Raw genomic sequence first — 21,537 nt, 5'->3', positions numbered from 1 at the left:
GTGATGATGATGATGAAGATGAGCTTCTTATTAAGCGCGAGGAGGAAGAAGAGCAGAAGCGGCCCGCGGAAAAAAAGGCTGGTCGCGCTCGCGCACACGCGCGCGTGAGGGGGTGTGTCTTCCTCGCAGCAGATGACCGCCGCTCACCTTGCCACGAGCTCCGCAGGAGATTGGTTCATTGTCAGTTTTTTTGCTTTTTCCCATCATTCCGCGTGGCGTGGGGCGCGCGGCGTCTCAGTGTGAAACTTTTCTCCATCAGTGTCTGATCTGCGCGCGCGCCGCAGATGAAGCTCGCGGGCGGCGACATGGCAGGAAAGGACGGATCCATCAAATGGCAGCTGTGCTACGACATCTCAGCGCGGACCTGGTGGATGGTGAGTGCTCCTCCTCGCGCGCGCACAGTTTGGGGTTCTGCAGACTGGGCTCGTGCATCTGTCACCCTCCCGCCCCCACTCTTGGGGCGCTGGGGGCTCCCCCATTCGCACTGGAAAAGTTTTTTAAAGTAAAAAGTCCATCTCCTCGCCGTGTACCTGGACGCCGCGGGAGAGGGTCAGTCAGGCCCGCGTGCCCCCTCCCTCGGTCACTCTATGGTCACCCGCGCGGGGTCCTGGGACAGTCGGAGCTGCAGCCGGCGCGCGGAACCGCGTCAGGCGCTTTGTCGCGCGCATCGAGGCCAGCCGACCTTTGACACCCCCGTCACTGAGGGGGGAGCAGGGGGAGGGGGGTCCAGTTCACAGTGGTTCTTTTGTGGTCCGGTCCAAACGAGGCGGAACATTAAAGCCTCGCCGCGCGGGCTTCTTCACGGCACAGCTCATTAGAAGCGCGCGGCTCTGCCCGCGCGGCGGACCGGGACACCGGACTGTGTCCGGGTCCGGTTCTGATGCAGAAACCTGCAGGCGCGTGCGCGGCGTCGGGGGAACAAAGGCAGCTTTATTCCGTCAGGAACAGGAGCGCGAGCTCCGGATTCTTCTCGGCGCATACACAAACGCGCATGAGCGCAGGACCCTCGCAGCGGTTTGGATCCAGTCTGGTCCAAAACTCTTGTGCGCGCGCGCCGGAGCTGGAGCTGAACAAGTCCGGGTTCAGCAGAGCTCGCTGTTGTTGTTCCCCTGAAGGATACAAAAAACTTTTTACATTTTAATTTGTAAAGGAAAATTGTGGAATATTGTAAAATGACACATTTATTTTTATTAAACACTTATTTTGTTTTTAATAATTTTACATTTTAAAAAAGTAAAAATCCGTTTAGGTCTGTCATCTCCGACTCATTCCCTTCGTTTGGGTCTGTTTCATCTCATGTCAGGTCTGAGAGCTTCTGAGCAGATTCAGGACCATCCTGGATGAGCTCAGGGGTCAGGGGTCAAATGGTCATTCTGTCATTTTGTTTTGAGGAGGGATTTTGAATCTTTTTCTATTTTAATTTTTGTATTTCATTCAAATGTACAAAACAATGAAGTCAAACTCCATTTGTGGCTTTGAGTTGCAGCATGTAGATCACTATATGAGTCTGAACATCAATCCAGCCGTTTAAACTGAGAAATACTTAGAAATACATTAAGTCACAGGAAAAACTCAACACATTCACGTTTAAAGTTTAAATCTTTATTTTTATCAGACGTTCTTCGTGCTTGTTTTCTGTTTGTTACAGCAAAGGATGCAAAAATACCAAGAAATAGCTAAATAAATTCTGTATAGTTATGAGAACGATTTTCATCTCAGAGGGGATGGATCCTCAAACCTCTGTGGAGAATCATGAGGGATCACTCTTCTTTTTAAATTATTTTTAACAAAAATATACAGTATTACACATATTCAACAGAAAGACTTTACAAATGGAGTATTCCTGTGTTATTAGACAAAACTAAAGAAACAGGTTCACAAACTTAAACAAGATCGCTCCTTTAAAACAGTTGAACTTCCTCTGCTGTCCAGCAGGGGGAGCTGCAGTAGCCAAGTCATAACCTTGTTCTGTAAAGGCTTCCAGAGAAGTGTAGGACAAATTAATCTCTGTTGACTGTTTTCCTTAGGATTTCTGGGATTTTTGGGTGAGTGGTGATGATCTAAGGACTGTGTGGTGGTGCAGTGGTTAGCACTTTTGACTAGCAGGGAGAAGGCGCTGGTTGAAATCCTGGTTGAGGGTTGAATGTTATCCCTGGGTTTTGTCCTCCCACAGTCCAAAAATAGGCTTCATAAGTTGACTAATGATTCCTAATTTCCCCTAGGTGCGTTTATGTGTCATCCTGCTATTGCCAAACAGCAGCGAGGTTAGGCTCCAGCAACACTGTGACCCTCAGAGGGATTCAGTGGGTTCATAAATGGAAATGGCTGAGAAATGAGCTACTGGGAGGGGTTAAAGCAAATGTCTATAAGTTCACTTCATCACAACCACAACAGGCTTGAACGTAAGGTACCTTCAAACCCTCATTCAGCGAACATGGAGGCTCGGTCCGGTTCAGTGTGTTAAAACTCAAGGAGTTTTTGGGGAGGTTCCAACAAGGACTCGGCTGCTTCAGAAAAACACCCTGTTAAGGTTCAACTAAACTTTATGGATTTGTGGACAGAGATGCAGAAGTCTGAGACAGTCTGATAGCTGAGCTCTTTGCAGGAGCATGGCACGGCTGAGGTTGGTCCATATAGCAATGTGCCAAGATCGCCTTATTTCAATTTAAGATCAATTTTTGTTTTTTCTTAGCCCCCGCCGTTTGTTCATGTAGACATGTGAAGCTTTTTTGGGTGCTTTCCTGTTGACAAATGCCAGTGTCTTACAGATGGCGCCCCCTGCAGGTGGAATTGATATTTCTTCATGTGTTTTCAATGTGTTTTAGTGTCGTCAACTCAATTGAAACCACGTTACCATGGCAACACTATTAAAAGTTTGTGCTTTTTTTTTTTTTACAAAAGAAATTGATCGTTGAGCATTTTTAGTTCTGTACTTGCTTGAACGACTCATGTTTTGTTCCATACATTATTCAGCAAATTTTCAAGCTTCCAACCATTCACACAGGAGCTATGATGAGTTTAAGTTTTGATATTCTGTTCCACAACTAGATTTATCGTTGCCTTTTTTTTTTAGCATTTTTGCACCTTTTTTGTAGTTGTCTTCCATTTTCTATCACCAGTTTAATTTTGTCTTGAGCTCAGTTAAAATGGCATATTCTAACTGGACACCTTTTGTGTCTTAAGTCTGTTCAGGTACTGCGAACCTTAGGGTGGAGTAGTTTGAGAGCTTGAGTGGTCTTAGGGGTATACTGTGTGGGGAAAAAGCCTCTGGTACGGTTTGAAAGAAATGTTCTCCAACAAACAAAATGATGATTGGTTTCTAACCAACCTTATGGATACCATCCAATCAAGATTTGCTACATTGCCCCGACTGACGTCTCTGGGGTCAGTCATCCTGGGGTGAGGCTCATGATTGGGGCTTATTGGCAAGCACCTGGTGGCAGGACTTCCTCCCAAATCTCTTGCCGGGCTCAGCCTGAAAAGGCTTTAAGATGTCACCTTCTGATAGGCTGCATGAAGGACCATAGGAGGCTGGTACTATATGATAAAGAGTTGGTGCCCAATCAACAGAGACAGAATCTAGCCATCAAGACATGGAATGTCTCCTCATTGAGTGGGACCATTGATTGTATATGAGAACTGGAGTGACCCCTCCTCCCTTCCGTCCCACAACAGGAAGTATCTGCTTGTTCCAAGAAGCTATAGTCCCATAGATTTCTATAGAGAAATCATTCATTGTCAGAATTACCATTCTTGCTCTGCCACCTTTTTTCAAAAAAGTTCTTGATAATCCTCCTTTTTTCCTGATTTTTTTTTTGTAGTGAAAGTTTTTGAAGTTACAAACTGACCAATCAGATGCCTCTATAAAAATAGGTGATCTCACGTCGAACATTCAAAACATTTTATTGACAGATTCTCCTGAGCACACTTTCAAGTGAAAGGGGTGTGGCCCTCCAACAAGCTCAGTCCTGAATGAATAGTGTGGTTGCCATAGAAAAATTTGCTCAGATTAACTCGGACCAATCACTGCTAACTAACGATTTCTGCTTCCAACATGGCGACGTCTGTATTGTGAAAAACTGGCGGCTGATTTGACTTCATTTTGTTGGAGCTAAAAGTAATTAATTTTCAGTGAGTGGTGTAACGTTCAATCTGTCCAGTTTTTTATACTGTCATTGAGTTAGTTTGGGTTCTGAATCCCAACTCCTCCAGAAGGGCTGGACTCTTTTTCCCTCTGGAGTTGTCCATGGTGTGGGGTGAAGGATTGGTGTGGTTTTGCTCAGCCTCCCTGCCAGGTGGTAATGTGTTGAAGTATACCGTGATGTACTGTGCCTCTGCGTTAGGGGCGGGCCTCTTCCTGTGGTTCTGGCTAACAAGTCCATGATTTGAACCTACCAAGTTCTGTAAAATTTACGGTTACCTTCAAGTTAGCACTCCACAAACCCAAGAGTGGTCTCAGGAAGGAAAGGACGTTGTCAAGCCGAAGGAGTTCTATCCAGAGTGGCTGGTTTGTAGGACTCCTGAAGCAGCTGAAGGGAATCAGCAGTTCAAGCAACAAGGAACTCTGGGAAGTGGAGGAGATTTTTCTTCTGCAAAGTTCAGCTTGTTGTTGATGATCGCTCCAACCTTTTAAGGGAAGGATCACAGAGGATGATAGTGAGGTTGTTGTGTATTACGCTCTACAGATGCAGGAATGAAGACTGTCTTGTTAATTCCCATGATGCTTTGAGCATGTGTGTGGCAGTGGGCCGATCTCATGAAAAATTCTGGCTGAACAACGTCCTGCAGAATATAAACCAGCAGAAGTTTCTGTTATATATTGATTTTGAGATTTTTGTCCCTAATGTGTTTCCATAGAATGTTCTAGCTATGAAGAAAGAATCAACGTCACATGTAAGAGTGTATGAATAGTAAAAAGGGAAATGAAAACACTCCTGTGCAGCTTGTTTTGGCCTCTCAAGAATACAACAGTTTCCAACTTTCACAAGCTCTTTTTTAGATTCTGGTCCTGGATCCAAACCAAAGTCCAAAACTGATCATTTATTTCTGTTCAAGAACCGTCCAGAAAGAGTTAGATTGGAAAGTACAGTATTTTCCTGCAGTTAAAGAACATGCTGGATGTTGTATTGTGAGTATGTACTGTGTGTGTACGTGTATGCTCTTGTGTGTGTGTGTGCGTGTGTGTGCATGTGTGTGAAACACGTATGTGTGTGTGTGTGTATACGCACATGAACTTGTAAGTGTGCGTTCATGCATTCATGCATTCGCATATGTGTGTGTGTGTACACATGTGTGTGTCTGTAGATACATGCATATCTCTGTGTGTACATATGTGTGTGCATACATATGTCCATATGTGTGTCTGTGGATGCATGAATGTGTGTGTAAATGTTTATGTGTGTGCATACATGCATTTTTGAGTGTGCAAAGGTGCATCCATGTGTGTGTATATACATGTAAGTGTGTGGGTGCATATATATATATATATATATATATATATATACATATATGTGTGTACATATGTGTGTGTACATAATTGTGTGTGCATATGTGTGTATGCATGTGTGTGTGTGTACATAGATGTGTGTGAGCAGGAGATGTTTCTCATTTGGCGGTGGCCCTGAGCAGGCAGAGATGATTAGAGAGGAGGAAATTGGAGGATTAGGTTTGTCTGCTTGAACTTCCTGAACGCGGCGTGCTCGCTCTCCCACCTCTCTCTCTCTCCTCTGTCCATTGGTCCTGGCTGTCTCTCGCCCGTCCCGTGGCGTGGACAGTTCGAGGACGGTGGGGTCTTTCAGCTCCTGGCGAGTCTCAAGCTGTCGATCGTGACACCTTTAACCTTCTACTCATCTGTTTTTCTTCTTTTAACCCGTTCGTTCCCTCTGTTCTTGTGTTTTTACGTGCTTCTTTTAGTTTTTTCTGTTTTTGTTCTCCTTGTGGAGCACCTTCTATATTTCTCCTACTTTCTTTTAGGGGATTCTCTGAGGCTCATTATTTATTTCTCGTTCTCCTCCTCAGTGAGCAGATCCCTCGTTTCTTTGAGGTTGTGGGTTCTAATATCCGCTGCTGGTTTCTCAGCAAAGCTGAGCCTGAAGCATCTGCAGGGTCGAGCCCTCCGTTCTGATACTTCTACATTAGATCTTAATCTGATGACTCAGCAGGTGATGGGAGGTTTCTTCCTCCTCAGAACATGACTCTTCTGCGTGATCTCATAGTGGAATCAGGTGGAACCAGATCTGGGTTCTCTTCAAAGAGAGTTACACCACGGTTCAGGTGCAGCCGGTCTTCTTATCTGTGCTTCCTCTCCTAACTCCTCCTTGTTCCTTCTTTCCTCCTCTCCATCATCCTCTCATGTCTTTTTCCCCCTGGAGGAACATGGCTGGGAGCCAGCGCAGCTGCTGTGTGTTTGTTTTTGGGGGATACAGTGATGAAGATGATGAGGCAGGTCCAGTAGAAGATTTGTTGTGGTTCCTGGTTTGTGATGATGATGTGAGAACATCTGCAGCCTGATGAGATCTTCAGAGTGAAGGGTGGGGCTTGATTCCATCAGAACTGGTTCTGTCTGCAAGAAGATAATCTGGAGATGTTAAAAAAGTAAAAGTCTATTTTGTTGCTTCAGCTTAACTAAATTCTACGGCTGATGACCCAGAATCAGGTTCTGCTTTAGTCGTTCTGGTTCTGGTAGTGACTTTATTTGGATGAAGTTCTTATCAAGCTGATGAATCCTCCAGGATCCTCAGCAGCGGTTACCACGGCAACCCCATTCCTGAACCGATTTCGTGTGAGAGTGGTTCTGAGATTGACTTTTTTGTGATGGTGACAGAAAAATGTTGAACCAGAATCCTGAAACACCATCTGGTGCTCGGTGTGTGTGGTTTTGGTGGGCCGCCATGCAGCGTTTGGTTGCCAGCCGAGGTGTCAGTCTTCAGGCTGTTTGTAAATTGACGCGTCTTTGGAAAATCATCGCCTGCCTCATTTCCGGACCGGAAAGCAGCCGTCTCCGTGTTCCTCCAGGAATCTGCTGCTGCTCGTCAGTGAAGATCTCATCAAAGGAGGAGCGTGGCGCTGATCCAGCAGCTGCTCCCGTGGAGGTCCTCGCCAGAGAGGGAGAGGTCATGATCAGACTCTCAGACTGACCTCAGATCAGAGTTAGACAGACGCCATCTTGCTGAGGTAAGCCGTAACTAGCAGCTGTCGCTTCTTCGGACCAATTTAAGGAAACAAAACTTTTTGGGACTCTGAAGACACCGTTATAATTGTGGTTGTCTGGCAACATCATATGACGATGGAGTCAATGCATTTCAACATTTGAAAACATAGGAAGTAAACTAATCCCTGTCAGATTATAATCTGTCACAGGAAAACATCTGAGTGTATCATCTGTCAGATATTTATGATCTTTGAGTCTTCAGATTTTGATAAATTTTTTAAGCATTTCCATCACTGACAGGATGAAGCTGTAAACTCTTCTTTAAGCAGCTGAAGAAGTCTGTGAGCCCTCAAAATTCTGGTCCTGATTTCCCGGGTCGAATTCGGACCTCACCGTGCGCACAGCTGTGTGGGCTCAGAGCGGCAGCTACACTTTTAATCGTTTTCTCCTGCAGCTTTCCAGCTGTGAACGCTGTGAAATGTCCCTTTAATCACATCAGAAGGCAGCCTGCAGTCTCGCACACGAGCGGCGCCGCGACCCGGCTTGCGGCCCGTTTAACCCGTTAATGCTTTAATAGCAATCAGAGAGATTAAACAATTAGAGAAATGGAGGTGAATAAACACAAGACAGCCACTTATCCGACAGAGCTGGGATTAAAGAACGTCACCAGATGTTGTCAGATCATCCTGCAGCTCTGAGCTCTGCCGCCAGCGTCTGTGGGAACCAGAACCCGCTCACCCAGAACCGCAGCTGTCTGCCTGACGAGCGCGCTCCTGACGCTCTGCAGCTCGTCGGCTGACCCATAGATTCTGGTCCAAAACGGATCATGGCGCCTCGGCGCGCTCAGACGGCAGTCGTCTGTCAGCGGTGACCTCACAGCCTCCTGTCAGGCCCCTCCCTCCATCATTAACATGATGCAGAGCGCGCCCGTGACCGTGCACGACATTATCACTTACATCTGTCCTGTCAGCTGCCCCCTGACACCCTCTACCAGGGAGGGGGGGCCCTGGCCCCTGAGGCACAGCTGCTGGGGTCAGTGGATCTGGTATGAGGTCTTCCCTGGGCAGAACCAACAGAACCAGAGCAGAGGTCCGGTTCTGTAGAGCACCAGTCCATCTGAGATCCAACATGTAAGCCGAGCCTCCCTGCCCCCCCCTCTGGGCCGTCCTTACTGCCCACAGATGTGATGCCAGCTTTGGCGGGGGTCACCTTGGAGAGGCTGATGGCAATGCCCCCCCTCCCCCCAATACATGCAGCTGGCACTCTTATTAAACCACTGCAGGGTCTATGGGTGGGGGGTGGGGGTGGGTGTCATCTGAGTGTCCTGCAGGAACATCCACGTACACTCCCCCCCATCATGACCCTGGTGTTCCTCAGGGCACCTTATGAGCATGCTTTTATTTAGAAGGAGGTCAAAGATCATAGCTCTTCAGAAGTCTTGGGCTCGTGGATCTGGGTTCATCTTCAGAACGTAATGGGTCGGGTCCTGGTTGCTTCTCATCCTGATCCTGCTATGATTCGGGTCCAGAACAGAACCGTCTGTAGCCTGAGACGGTCCTCAACGCGCTGCTGAGTGGATGTCACAGGACCACACTCTTCAGCTGCTCTTCAGGTTCTCTGACATCCACAGAAACTGAGGTCAGTCTTGGTTCTGGTTCTCCTCCTGTGAGACCTCCAGCACTCCCTCCTCCTCGTCTCCCTCCTCTTCCTCCCGCTCTGAGCTGGTGTCAGGTGGACGCTGTGAGAACAGTGCAATGGATACTTGCCGGCCTGCTCCTTCCCGGGACCCCTGCTGAGAGCAAGCTGTTGTTCAGCGCCCCCGCCTCCTCCCCCAGCACACCTGTCCACCTGCCGCCTCCGAGCAGGAACCTCCTCCGGCTGCGGCCTCAATTATTAAAGAATGCGGGCAGTGAGAGGCTCTGCTGGTGAATGACCATCAAAACAAAAATAGCCTCCAAATAAAATGTTCAGAATCTGTCATGAGGCTCAGGTTCTGTGAGGTACCGTGAACTCTCAGTGACCCTCCACACACCTTACCCGACACCATCACCAACACTAGGGGGCGCTCCCACTCTTTCTGCTGTCTGTGATCAGATGGATTCTTTAAAAGTTAAGCCTACTTTTTAGTGTTTGTAAATAGTTAAACAAATACAAACAAATTAACAGATAAAAAAAGTATTTTAAAGAAAAAGAAAAAATAATTGATTCATTTATTTTATTAGTTTTGCTAAAAAGTTTTACTACACAGAATTATAACCTGAAGTATCAGTAAATCCTGAAAACATTGTAAGAAAGTGCCTGAATGAGGTTGAACTGTGCTGCGAATGAAAAATGAATATTTCAGCTCTAAATTCACCGATAGAAAGAAGTGGAAAACGGCTGGAATTAAGTTTCTTTTAGCTGAACTTTTGAAGCTGCAGCTAAATAATATTGACTGAATGGTCATTTCAATAAGGAGTAGGGTTGTAATGATTCTTTTAATTTACTAACGATTTGATTCATATCATAATTTGTGGTTGTTGATACGATTCATAGTCAATATTGGTTCATCTTGAACAAAACGATTCACTGACCTAAAATTGTTCTAGAAAATCTATTTCTAAAACTTCCAGCAGTGAGAATCAGAGATAAATACCTAGTACTGAACAGTGCAGGGGAAGTTTTCCAGATTCCTATTATTTCTTTGAGATAACCAAGTGTAAATTAAATATGTGTACAAACAAACAAGTAAACAATGAATGTCAAATCCCTACACATTTAGCTTGATAAAGAGGACCTCCGATTAGATGAACATTTGATGAAAAGAAAAATGTTTTGCAACTAAGTTAGCATTCGTAGCTAGTTTTGCTGCTAAAAGAGGTACTCTGAAAATAAGAAAAGAACACCAATCATAAGAAAATCTCTAGAAAATAGTAAAATTATATGTTCATGCAGAAAGTCATTCTTAGTCTCACTTTAACTATATTTTTTATCTACAATAAAATTGTTCCCATTGTGGTCTTTTAATTATGTTTATGTTTAACTTTAAAGACTTTATGTTTTTTTAAGGCACATTTTCTGCAGCAGCAGGAGTTTATCAGAAATTCCCCTCGTAGTTGTAGGCGAGACTGTTGATGCTGAAGTAACCATACCTTGATATCCCAGCATTCCTTTGTTTACATTCTCTCCCGCTAGCTTACAGCCCCTCTCAGCCCCAAGCTAACATCAGCATAGCAAAAACAATAAACAAAAACAGAAAGCAACATCAGGACAACCCAGTTGCACAGTTTTGAGCCAGACGAGGAAAACAAAGACATACTTGCCAGGATCTATTTGTCTACAAGTGGAGGATTTAGAATCGGAGACTTCGGCCCACCCATGGTTGTTGCTGCGTCACAAACCTGAGCTTTTTCAAACCATAGGTTTTCGTCTGTTCCTGAACCGCCACAATTTGAATAAAGAAATACTCAGAAATGCAATTTGAATCCAAAAATATTTTATATATGTCTTCTATCACAAGGAAAATGCTACAAGAACATGTTTAAAATTCCAAAAAACACAGTTTTCATGGGAGAAATCTCATAATAATAAAAAATCAAAATCTAGAAACAAGGAGTTTTACACAAGAATTCAAGAAGGGAAAAATAATCTAGAAAAATAACTATTAGATAGAATGACTTAAATTTAAATGTTTACCAGAATAATAATACATTTTTGAGTTTTGTATACCAAATTGTTGTTCATTTTGACTACAGTGACAAAAACTAGTGTAATAGGTTAAAATTGCTAATTTTAGAGCAAAATAAGAATATGATCTTTGTACAAAACAAGTTGACCTGTCTGAATAAATCCTCATGTCATTGTCATCAAAACAACTGTGTTTAATTCCTTCAGAATTCGTTGGTCGTGTTAACGGTTGAAAAGTTGCAGTTTGTTAAAGATTTTCTTGTTTAGGCATCACTCTTAATTTTATGCTAAATATTAAAGTTGCTGTTAGAAAGTAGAGGCTGAATATTGCTAAACATCGTATCTGAACATCCCTTTAATTTCAATAGTCTTCCAGTGGAAAAGACTGCATTAAAACAGTGGACTCTGCTTCAGAGGAGCTGCAGAAACATCTGCCTTAAATGAGTTTTTCATGTCACATAAGTGATGATTAAAATCCTGAGTTGATTCAGGTTCAGCTGGGAAACACGACAGCTCTATGATGCATTCAGGGTCACACTACTCATCAATACTTCACTTAAATGTGAATAGAAGCAGACGGAAACGCCGACTTTGAGTCAAAACGCTGCTGATGTGCCTCGGAGCCCGACCTGCTGAACTTAACAGTTCTGTCCAACAATGGTTTTGTTCTCGGGGGGGTTTCGTGTACGATCACTTCTTTTAGAAAGCAGCTGAAGCGGAGGAAGAGGAGGAGGAGGAAGGGCAGCAGGTCTTATTGTTTGCTATCTCTGCAGGACTGCAGCTAATAAAACCAAACGGGGCCTGAGGCGAAGCGGCTGAACTTCCTGTAGCAGTGGTATTTATTTATTCGGAGGTCCGTTTCAGGTCTCCAGAGAGGCTGTAAACACCGAGCTCCTCTCCTTCATGCAGATCTCCGTTTCACTCACATTTATTTAGATTTCCCTGAAAGCTTTCTGCTCTGCAACCTGATCGCTGCGATCTCGTGAAAACGTCGCTTTTCCTTGAGATCTGCGAAGCGGGAAGTTCTCCCCGTCCCTCCTTCTTCCCTCTCCTGCACCGTTTAATTCCAGCCCTCGGCCACTCACGCAAATAAATACCTTTCTGCTTAAACATACACGGGCGATTAATGCGGCCCATCTGTTCCCTCCTGCATCACTTCCACAGCTCTCACCGGGTTCCTGGGATAACAGCGGATAAGGAAGTCTTTTCCTGAAGGACCTGCAGGGAAACAGAAACGTCTACTGAGCGGCTCCTCCTGCAGGATGGAAGCGTGGCTTTTGTCATCTCAGTCACTCACCTGCTGCCATCTGAGATCATCTGAGATCATCTATATGATCAGAACTTCTATGATCGGATGTTTCTCTTAGGATTTGAGCTCAAAATGTGGTTAAAGACCCTCCTGTAAAACCAATACACACCCTTTGGTCTGTTTGAGGGGAGTTTTGTCTGATGGTTCAGTGAACTTCCAGTACTTAGAAAAATCTTCTTCATAATGTTTCCACTCAGACATTGAGCTTCTGGTGTGATTTACTTTGAACTGGAAAAAACAAACAGCAGCAATCCAAGAAGTCCTCACAGTTGATCAAAATACCTTTATTTAATGAAGTGCCATCCAATTAAAGACCCAATCTAATTAAAATCCGGTTTTAGCATGCTCTTGTGGCATTTTTCTGATAATGGAGAACATATATTAAGAAAAGTAATCTTAAAATTGTATTTCTGAGCATTTATTTACTGAAATTGTTCTAAATCAAGAGCAGACAAAACATTTTTGTTATGTAGAAAATACAAGCTCCCTGCTCCATTCTGATACACTCACAGACAAATAGATCCATGAACGTCTCATCTGAGCTGGAATCTGGATCAAACCACAGATGGATCGCTCCAATATTACTCACCATTTGTGTTGCACAACTGTTCGCTTGAGGCCGTAAGGAGTTGTATGTAAGCTAGCGGGTGATGGGAAGGGGGGACAGGGTTGCCTCTGCACCAACAATCCCGCCCACAGCTCACAGGGGGGATTTCTGATGAACTCTTGCCGCTCTGCAGAAACTATGTCTTAGAAAACAACACAGTTTTTTTTTAATTTAGCCAAAAAATAGCATAATTATAATAATAATATAAAGAACTGGAAATATTTTGAAAATAGTTAAAAAAGTGATCAGAGTGGTGCATCTAACAGTGCTGTGCATCTAACACAAAACTCGATTCTAAATTGGCTGGATCACGTGTAATAAATGCTAACTGTAATAAAATACAAATTAAAATTATAAGTTCTAAACTGGCAAAAAACTGTTTAAAAAATAGTAAAAGAATATGTAAAGGAAAAGAAGGTAAATTGTTAGAAAAAAGCCACTACATGATGGAAAATAGAAAATATATGCTGACTTATGGACAGTAAAATAATTCTTTAAAAGCTAAAAATGTATAATTAGCTGTTCTAAATCATCTGAAAGCAAAATGTGTAAGGTAAAGTTGATTCCTATTTTTTTTTACTATTTATTTAAAAATGACCCAAAAAATGGCTTGAAAATGAAAAGCAGCTACAAAATTTTGAATATTCTTTAAAAAAATAACAGAAATATTTTAAAACAGATGCAAAAGTGCAAGATTGGAACATTTAGCTAATTATTTAACAGTACCGGTAAGTGAACTTTAAAACTTGAACCAAATGACAATGTTAAAACAGCTCAATTGTGTTTAAAAGTGTACATTCTGAGTTCCTAAATGAATGTTGATAATAATACATGCTGAAAGTTTATCATTTAGCTTCTTTTATCTTTTTCTGCATTTGTTCAAAGGGGAATATTATAAAAACAGAACGTAAACAAAAAGATGGACTTTTTAAATCATTTTTAGAATGATGACGTAAAAGTTGAGGCTGAATCTGTCCTGGTAGATCGTCAGGCTGAAGGAGAGGCGGAGCTTCTTCAGCTGTGGTCCAGAAGAGGGCGCTCACGTCCTGCTGCTCCGCACAGAATGAGAAAACAGCAGCAGCTCTGCAGACGCCTGGACCCACACGTGGCTCTGAGGCAGATGTTGGCGAGCGCTGTGCCACCTGCTGAGTGACACGTGAGGGACGCCACCCCCCCTCTCATGAACGTCAGGAGGCCCACAGTTGTTGCAGCTCAAACATCTGGATTTCCATCTGAGGGTGCGTCTCCTCAGCCTCAGCAGGGGGGTGGGGGGGGGGGGGCGAGCTGGTAGTTTAATAGAAGTGTTTAGAGGAAAAGTTTGGATGGAACTTGATTTAACCCTGGAAACTGGCCCGGGGGCTGCTGGGAAATATTTCCCCTGTCAGAGCGAGCGGATCAGACAGGAAATGACAGCTGATTCCCCTGAAATTCTGACAGATGAGATGGGGGGGCCCGGATCTCTGGGAGTCTTGGGAACCTGCCCCCCAGCGATGTAACTGTTCCCGTTCCTGTCATCCTCTAACAGCAGGAGGCGGCGCCGCGCGGTGGAACCAGGGCGGAACCAGGTGCAACTGAAACCTTTTCTTTAGGAGACAAAGACAGGAAATGTTATTGATAATAGTTTTTGTCAAAAAGGGCGGGGTGAAGCTGGAGGGGGCGGGGTTTGGTGACATCACAGAAACTCTAGAGAAAAGTTTCCAATAGAGATCTTTCCTGTTCCTGACTTTTTACTTAAAATTTTGGCATCCATTTCTCCATCCATCCATCCTTCCTTCCTTCCATCCATCCATCATCCATTCATTTTTCCATCCATCCATCCATCCTTGACCACCGTTACTTTTGACTAAAGTTATTTAAAGGAGTATCTTTATGTAAATTCATGTGATCATTCTTTGCTTGTGTCGCTTAAGCTGCTTTCAGACAATCGATGGTGGCCAACCTCACCTGAGTGATTCTGCTGGTAATGACCGTGTTAATGTGCGTGCCTGTGCACGAGTGCGTGCACGGCCAGATGTGGACAGACTGACTGACATTACTGGGAATTGTTGCATCATGAATATTCATATTGGAGATTCTGAATGGAACAGCTGCTGGGAGACAATCACACGTGCACACACACGTGCACACACACACGGTCAAAGATAGCAGCATTCTGGCTCCAGATTTTGTTTTTTGTAAACATCTTCCAGCTGTGGAGCCAAGCGGAGACAGAAGAATCCGGCAAATTAAAACTTTTTCTTTAGAGCAACAGAATTATTTTCAATCAACCTTTATTGATCCAAACGTTTTTACATGCTGCAGAAGAGCTCCACCCCCACAGCAGGAATCCAGCAGTTGAGTTTTCTTTACTAGTTACAGGTAAGATCACTTGTATAAAAGAGCATCACCATAACAAAGACACCCACAGTCTTAAAGCTGGAGCATCTCCAGCTCTGTTAAAAGCTCAGTTTGTTTCCTCTGGTTCTGGACCTGGGACAGTCCTGGAGTCCCGAAAGATTAAAAACAGTCTTTTAATACTTCAGAACATCATAGAGATCATAAACCTAATTTTAGATATATAGATTTGCAGCAACATCATCATTGGAATCCCAGTTTCCTGTTTGGTCTTCAAAGTAAAAGCATGCACAATCTCTACTGTAGAGATCAAGCACTTCTGAGGGTCCTGCTGTTGTGGATGCAGTGTTCTTTAAATGCTGCATAATGAAGTTGTGAGTCACTCGCTCAGGAACAGGGATCTATTGACTCTGTTGAAGTGGGATTTTGGGTGTCAGAGTTTAACAAACATAAATGTCAAATGATCTGAAGAGTCTGGACATTTGAAAACACTCACCTGCTTTAGGTTTCCCAAAAGTCTTTCAAATAGTTCTGGTAGAAGTTCAGAAGGTGCTGTGAGAAGACCATCACCCTGACTGATGATTTCCTGACAAACCTGTCCAGGCGGGCCCCCAGGTGGGGGTTTAGGTGCATGCATCATTCCAAAGCACACATCCATCTCTGCTTTCCGCGTGTGGGAGTGGGAGGGGCCTGTGAGTGATGGCGTCCCACTTCCTCCTGCAGCATCCTTTATCATCCTATAACCTCCCACTGAGTTCATCACTCTCTGAGTCGCAAAAAAGGAAAAACAAACACAAACACACAATAATATGTCATTAAAAACTAAGAAAAGTATCTCCAGCGGGACCCATGACATCATAGAGTCAGATCTGGCTTTAATCTTCATAATTATCTTCTTATCATCTCCTCTGATTTCTCCTTATCTTCATAAGGCAGGAGGACCTACAGCATCCTCCTCCTGTCATGTCAGAGCAGCTGCTGTAGCAACAAGTGGCCACCAGAGGGAGACATTGTTCTGTCAGTGGACTCCAGCTGTTCCTTCCACGGCTGTGATTGGCAGGTGCTTGGAAGTGGAGTGACCCCCCTCCTTCCGAACCCCACAGGGGTGTGAAAGTCTGAAAGGGGGAGTGGGGAGATGAAGGGCAGCTTTGGCCCCCCCTGAGGTAGAAGGGGGGGGGCAGCACATGTTGAGGGAAGATAGCAGGCGGCACACAAAGGTGGCCCTGAGCCCAGTTTCTGCCGATCCTCGCCGCCTTGGCGCTGTCGTTCCTCGTTAGTCACACTGCATGAGATGGGGGCCGCCGCCGCGGAGGCCCAGAGGAGGTGCCGTGATGTAACAGCTCTGCCCGGTTCTGTTTTTTAAAAAAAAGTTATTTATTTTTTAAAAAGAGGTAAATTTAACCGAAAATTATAGATTGTCCCTGAGAGCCTGATCAGGCTCTCAGGGACGTCATGGTAATTTGAAGGGCTTTAATATATTCAAGCTACTGTCACTTTAATATAATTTACTGTTATCTTTGTCCTGATTGGACAAGTTTTATGTCCTAAAACAAACCCAATTCATTGACTACTGTTGTGCTCATGCATGTGTGTGTTTATGTGTGTCCAGCTATCGTCTTTGTGTGTGTCACCGCTCCATTACCTACACGACGATTGTCACACTTCTGGATTTACTTCTCTGTGATTGGCTGGTCAGGTGTGCCCTCACAGCCAACAGGTGCTACCAGAGATGAACACATAAACTGCAGGACTCAGGAGATCTGATTTTCTCATTTTTACAGCATTATTTATAGGGTCAAAGCTTTGAACTGTGGGAGGTTAGGGGTGGGCGGGTCATTGATGCTCCATCAGGAGGAGGAGCTATAGCAGGTGTTTCCTGTGAATTCCATCATCGTGAAGCTGTTCTTTTACTGCTTCACTTTCTTGATAAAGATCCGTAACTCTGGAACGTTCCAGAACCAGAAATCTGGATCACAGAACTCTAGAGTAGACTTCAGGTGGTGACTCCACCTCCGCAATGGCTGCCATAGCTACCATACAACTCTATATGTCCTCTGTCAAGGATGTCTTTTTCCCTATCATGCTGGGACCTGCTCAGTTCTGCCACAGAAGCTCCTGCTGGGGGTGAGAACCTTGCTCAAGGGCACTACAGTGCTGTAAGAAAACGCTGGAACAAACATCTTGTGATTGTGCTTCTCCTGGGAATTGAACCAGAATTGACATTTTCTCAAACCCTGTAAAGTGCCAATAAAATGAAGTCATAACTATATTTAGGAAATAATTATGACTCAATAAAATGTGAAAAAACTTTCCACTGAGCAATCCGGTCCGGTATTTTGTGCATTTCCATTGTTACAGTACCGAACCATACCTCTTGGGCCCCAAGGGCTGTAGGTTCATTGAAAAGTGGATTGGGACGGTTGGGGTGGAGGTACTGTAGCCACCCGTTGATTGGCAGAAAGTGAAGAAGGAACCAATAAAGTGATCATTTAAGTTAACGTTTTCAACCTTTGTAACATTCGGGTTTTTGTGGCTTCCTGTGTAGTTTTAAGGTCACAAGTTTATATTGAAAATGCCAGCAAACAACAGCGAGGCCTGGTCTGTGGTGGAACTGGACATGTTTATGACCCTCCTTGGTGACTGTGTGATACAGGGTGAGTAAGCTGTACGCTAGCGGTCTACACCACTCATGCACGGTGAAAACAAACCACTCAGTGAAAGCGAGGTTGACTGAGTGAAAACACTCACCAGAATTAACTGGACTGTACCGTACCACTCCTTACCGTACCAGACCGGACCGCTCAGTGGATATGAGGCTTTAGAGCAGATTTTCCCAAAGAAATGATGCAGGACCACTTTCCAACATAACTCCAATCCAGTGTAAGACTCCGGTTTAGGTGTGGGAAGATCCAAGATGTTGACTGTATAGAAAACTGGACTGAGCGATTGTGATGACACTCATAGAAAATTGCTTATTTCCAGCTGCAATTAAGCCAATTCAGTCACCCTTTATAGGAGCTAGACTACATTAGTAAGCAGTGATTGGTCCAAAGTGGTCTGAGTCAGCGTTTCTATGGCAGCTACAGTCGCCAATCAGGAGTAAGCTTGTTCGAAGTTCACACCTACTGAAAGCGGTTTGGGAGAATCTGTCAATCAAATTATCAAGGAGGGGCCACATGCTTTTACTGAGACTTCTGATTGGCCAATTTATTAATTGAATAACTTGCAATAAAGACAACATAACTTTATAAAAATGAGTATTATTAATAACATGTTATTGCACGACAAACAGAATGACTGAGTAATAAAAGTCTATGGATTTTGGCCTCTTGGAACCACCAGGTACTTTTTGTTTGGAACACCTGGGGGGATGGTCCGGTTCTCTGTATACTGTCAATGGTGTAAGTCAGAAGGTTCAGGTGTGAAAGTTCTTGTGGAAATGTGTTTTAAGGCTTAGGTAAAGAGTTTTAGATGTGCAGGATCAGGTGTGAAGCTCCTTGTGTAAAGGCTCAAGTGGGAAGATTCAGGTTTTAAAGTCCTAGTTGTAAGGTTAAGATTTAAAGGTTTAGATGTTCAGGTTTAAGTGAGGTCTTAGTGGGAAAGGTGTGGAGGATTAGGCGTAAAGGTGTGGTCCTGGTATAAAAGTTCAGGTGTGAAGGTTTGAGGGTGAATGTCATCCACAGGAGCAGATGAAACCAACCTGCAGCTTAAGTTCTCTTTTGTTTTTTTCTTGGCAGCACAAACTTTTTAGAACATTTTTTTTTTCTTTAACTGAAACTCGCCAGTTGCTTCAAAATAAATTACGTCAAATAGAAAAGTTTCTAAAGACAGATTTTGATGCAAATCACTCATTCTTTATTTCATTTGTTTTCTTCTCGTGCTATAAAAGGTGTAAATATTTAGACATGTTTGTTTTAGGAAATTTGTTTCTCTCCTTCAGCCAAATAAGCTTCATATTTTCATGTGAACAAATGGAACTAAAACAAACATTTGTGTCCAAACTGTTTTTTTGCTGGCTTTGCAGACTGTTTTTTGGCAGAGAGGAGATTGGGGGGCAGAGGGGAGCTTTCTCCTGTTTGTTGTGTTGGGATATTTTGGAGGTGGGGGTGGAGGACCTGGCATATGCCCGGCCTGCTGACAGCCTGCTCCCCATCATCTCGCCTGCAGGCTTCCTTCCTCCTCAGAGCTGCGCTGCAGCTTCTTGATTTTTTTTTCTTCCCTTTTTGGAGCCCAATCGCATTGGTCCTGGTGAAACCTGGTGTGTGCGTGGGCTCTGCGCTGCCGAGGGAGGCTGTGTGTTTGTGTGTGTGTGTTTTACAAATGTAAGACAGAGAAAAGAAGAGACGAAGAATCTGAGGAGGTCGACCTCTGACCCCTTGCTGCTTTCCCTTCAGCGCTCAGATATTTTGGTTAGCTTGTATAATGTGAGAGCTTCTGCTCAGCTGGATCCATAAAGCGAACACACACACACTCTCATGCACACTCTCTCTGGGGGAGGCCCGGGGTGAGCAGAGATGGAGGATTTTTCAGTTTTTTGAACACCGCCTCGTCTCGTCCTCCCCTAGCGTCCGCACTCTCTTGCCCCAGCCCCCCATCTCTGTTGGGGTGCAGACGGTGCCGCGTTCGCTGCACCTTCACGCGGTTCTCGATCTGCTGCCGTCTGGTTCTCTTGCTGTGGAGACCTTGATCTTTAGGAAAAGAGAGTTAAATGTGCATTGGTGGGTGAATGATCTGAGATGATTCCAGAGTTTGGAGCATCATCTTTAAAGAAAAAACACAACTGGAAAGTGCTCACCAATATCTACACTGTAGGTTCCCACTCTGTAATTCTGAAAGCACCAACTGATGGTTAATTTAATCATTTCTACAATCGGAAATTGGGACATCTAGATCACATGTGTCAAAGTCAAGGCCCGAGGGCCGGATCTGGCCCTCCAGATCATTTTATTTTATTGTTATTAATGACCCAATGTTATCTTGCACTTATTTCTAACTTGGATAATTCTGACAAAATATATTTTTATGGAGAGTAAAATATTAAAAGTTATTCAAAGTTTAAATTGATTTATTCTTGACTAATATTCCCACCTGTTTTTATTCATAGAAATGTTAAAAAATACAATTTTTAAAGTTTCAAAAATCTAGTTTTAGTGGGTTTAATAAATGTTTATCCTGTTTGGCACGTGACCTAAGGTTTGTTTTGGATTCTTCATGGCATTAGTGCGCTACTGGGCCCCTTGTGCACAGCCTGACTGTTAGAAATGAGATACTAGACACATTAGACTCACAGTTTGTGTGTTCATCCAACAGTATGCTTAATGGACCTACCACCTGTGTGCGTAAGGAGCACCTCTGACGTAAGGGCACAGTATTGCATCATCACCCGTTTGTCAAACGTGTCTTACAAATATTGAAGGAGATAACAGACAAGATAATAATGTAAGTGATGGACCTCCTTCTTTTTCAGAGGAGACACTTCCAGGTCCTTTTCTATATTTGGGATCTGAAACAACTCAGATTAAGTTTTCTGGGACTGTGAGTTCTTCTCTGTCAGTGTCTGCTAGAGGGATTCCAGTTTATTAATCCTGTATATAATTTGGGATTCAAAGAAGAAAAATTCAAACGTGTTAATCAGGATTTCATCCAGAAATGTTCCCTGTACTTCAAAATGTTTGTGCAACTAAACCCACCAGCTTGAGAACAAAATATTCCCCTAAATCGATGAAAGATGAACGAGGAGTTTGCCAAAACTGGAAAACAAAGACGGGGAGAAACATGAACAACATCCCAGACAGAAGGATCATTCTGGAAGCAAACATCCACATCTGAACTCTCCATGTTTACATTTAGTCCTTTTATCCAAAGAGATTTTCAGATTTTCTGGATTCAACTATGATAGAAAAAAAGTCTCAGATGAGATATGTCAACAGGTCAATTGGATTGTTTTGTTTGTGGTTTTCAGTTGGAACTGTAGTAGAAGAAGAAAATCTGCTGTGTTGCAGAGATGGACATTTATTGTTTAGTGGTGGATCATCTGCAGAGGTTTGAGTCTGTTCGTCCTAAAGGAAGATCACTGCAGGAATCATTGAGACAACAGGAGTCTGAGCAATGAGAACAGAAAGGCCTGATCTTATGATGATGGACAAATATGTATTGTTTTTGTAAAGTTGCTGGTGGTCTCTGATGAAACGCCTGCTGGTGAAGTTGTTTAGCAGTGGTGTCAAACTCAATCGCACAAGAAAAAAAATGTATTGAACACTAAAACTAAATTTTTAAAACTTTAACAACTTAATTTTTTAACATAGTTATGAACTAGATATATAGCATTACCTGTGATGATGCTACTGTGAATGCTGTAAGATGAATTTGGCCCCTGAAAATGCAAGTGCTGATAGCTGAAGATGCTGAAATTGATAGCTGAAAATGCTGAAGTTAATAGCTAAAAATATTAAAGTTGATACCTGAAATCAC

The 21,537-nt window shown here is 43.6% G+C and overlaps 1 protein-coding gene across 4 annotated transcripts in view; it reads left to right on the top strand.

The window, feature by feature from the left end:
- Positions 1-245: 245 nt before the first annotated feature.
- Positions 246-21,537, top strand: part of nfia (nuclear factor I/A) — a 124,579-nt gene continuing 103,287 nt past the window's right edge. For all 4 annotated transcript variants that reach the window (XM_024258824.2, XM_036211440.1, XM_024258821.2 and 1 more), the window contains exon 1: positions 246-374. In XM_024258824.2, the coding sequence (XP_024114592.1) occupies positions 285-374 (90 nt within the window). In that variant the 5' untranslated portion in view covers positions 246-284. The remainder of the gene's footprint in view (positions 375-21,537) is intronic.

Source organism: Oryzias melastigma, linkage group LG4, assembly GCF_002922805.2.
Source record: "Oryzias melastigma strain HK-1 linkage group LG4, ASM292280v2, whole genome shotgun sequence".
NCBI lineage: Eukaryota > Metazoa > Chordata > Actinopteri > Beloniformes > Adrianichthyidae > Oryzias > Oryzias melastigma.
The sequence above is the reverse complement of the archived record's forward strand: the minus strand, read 5'-3'. Positions and strand labels throughout refer to the sequence as shown.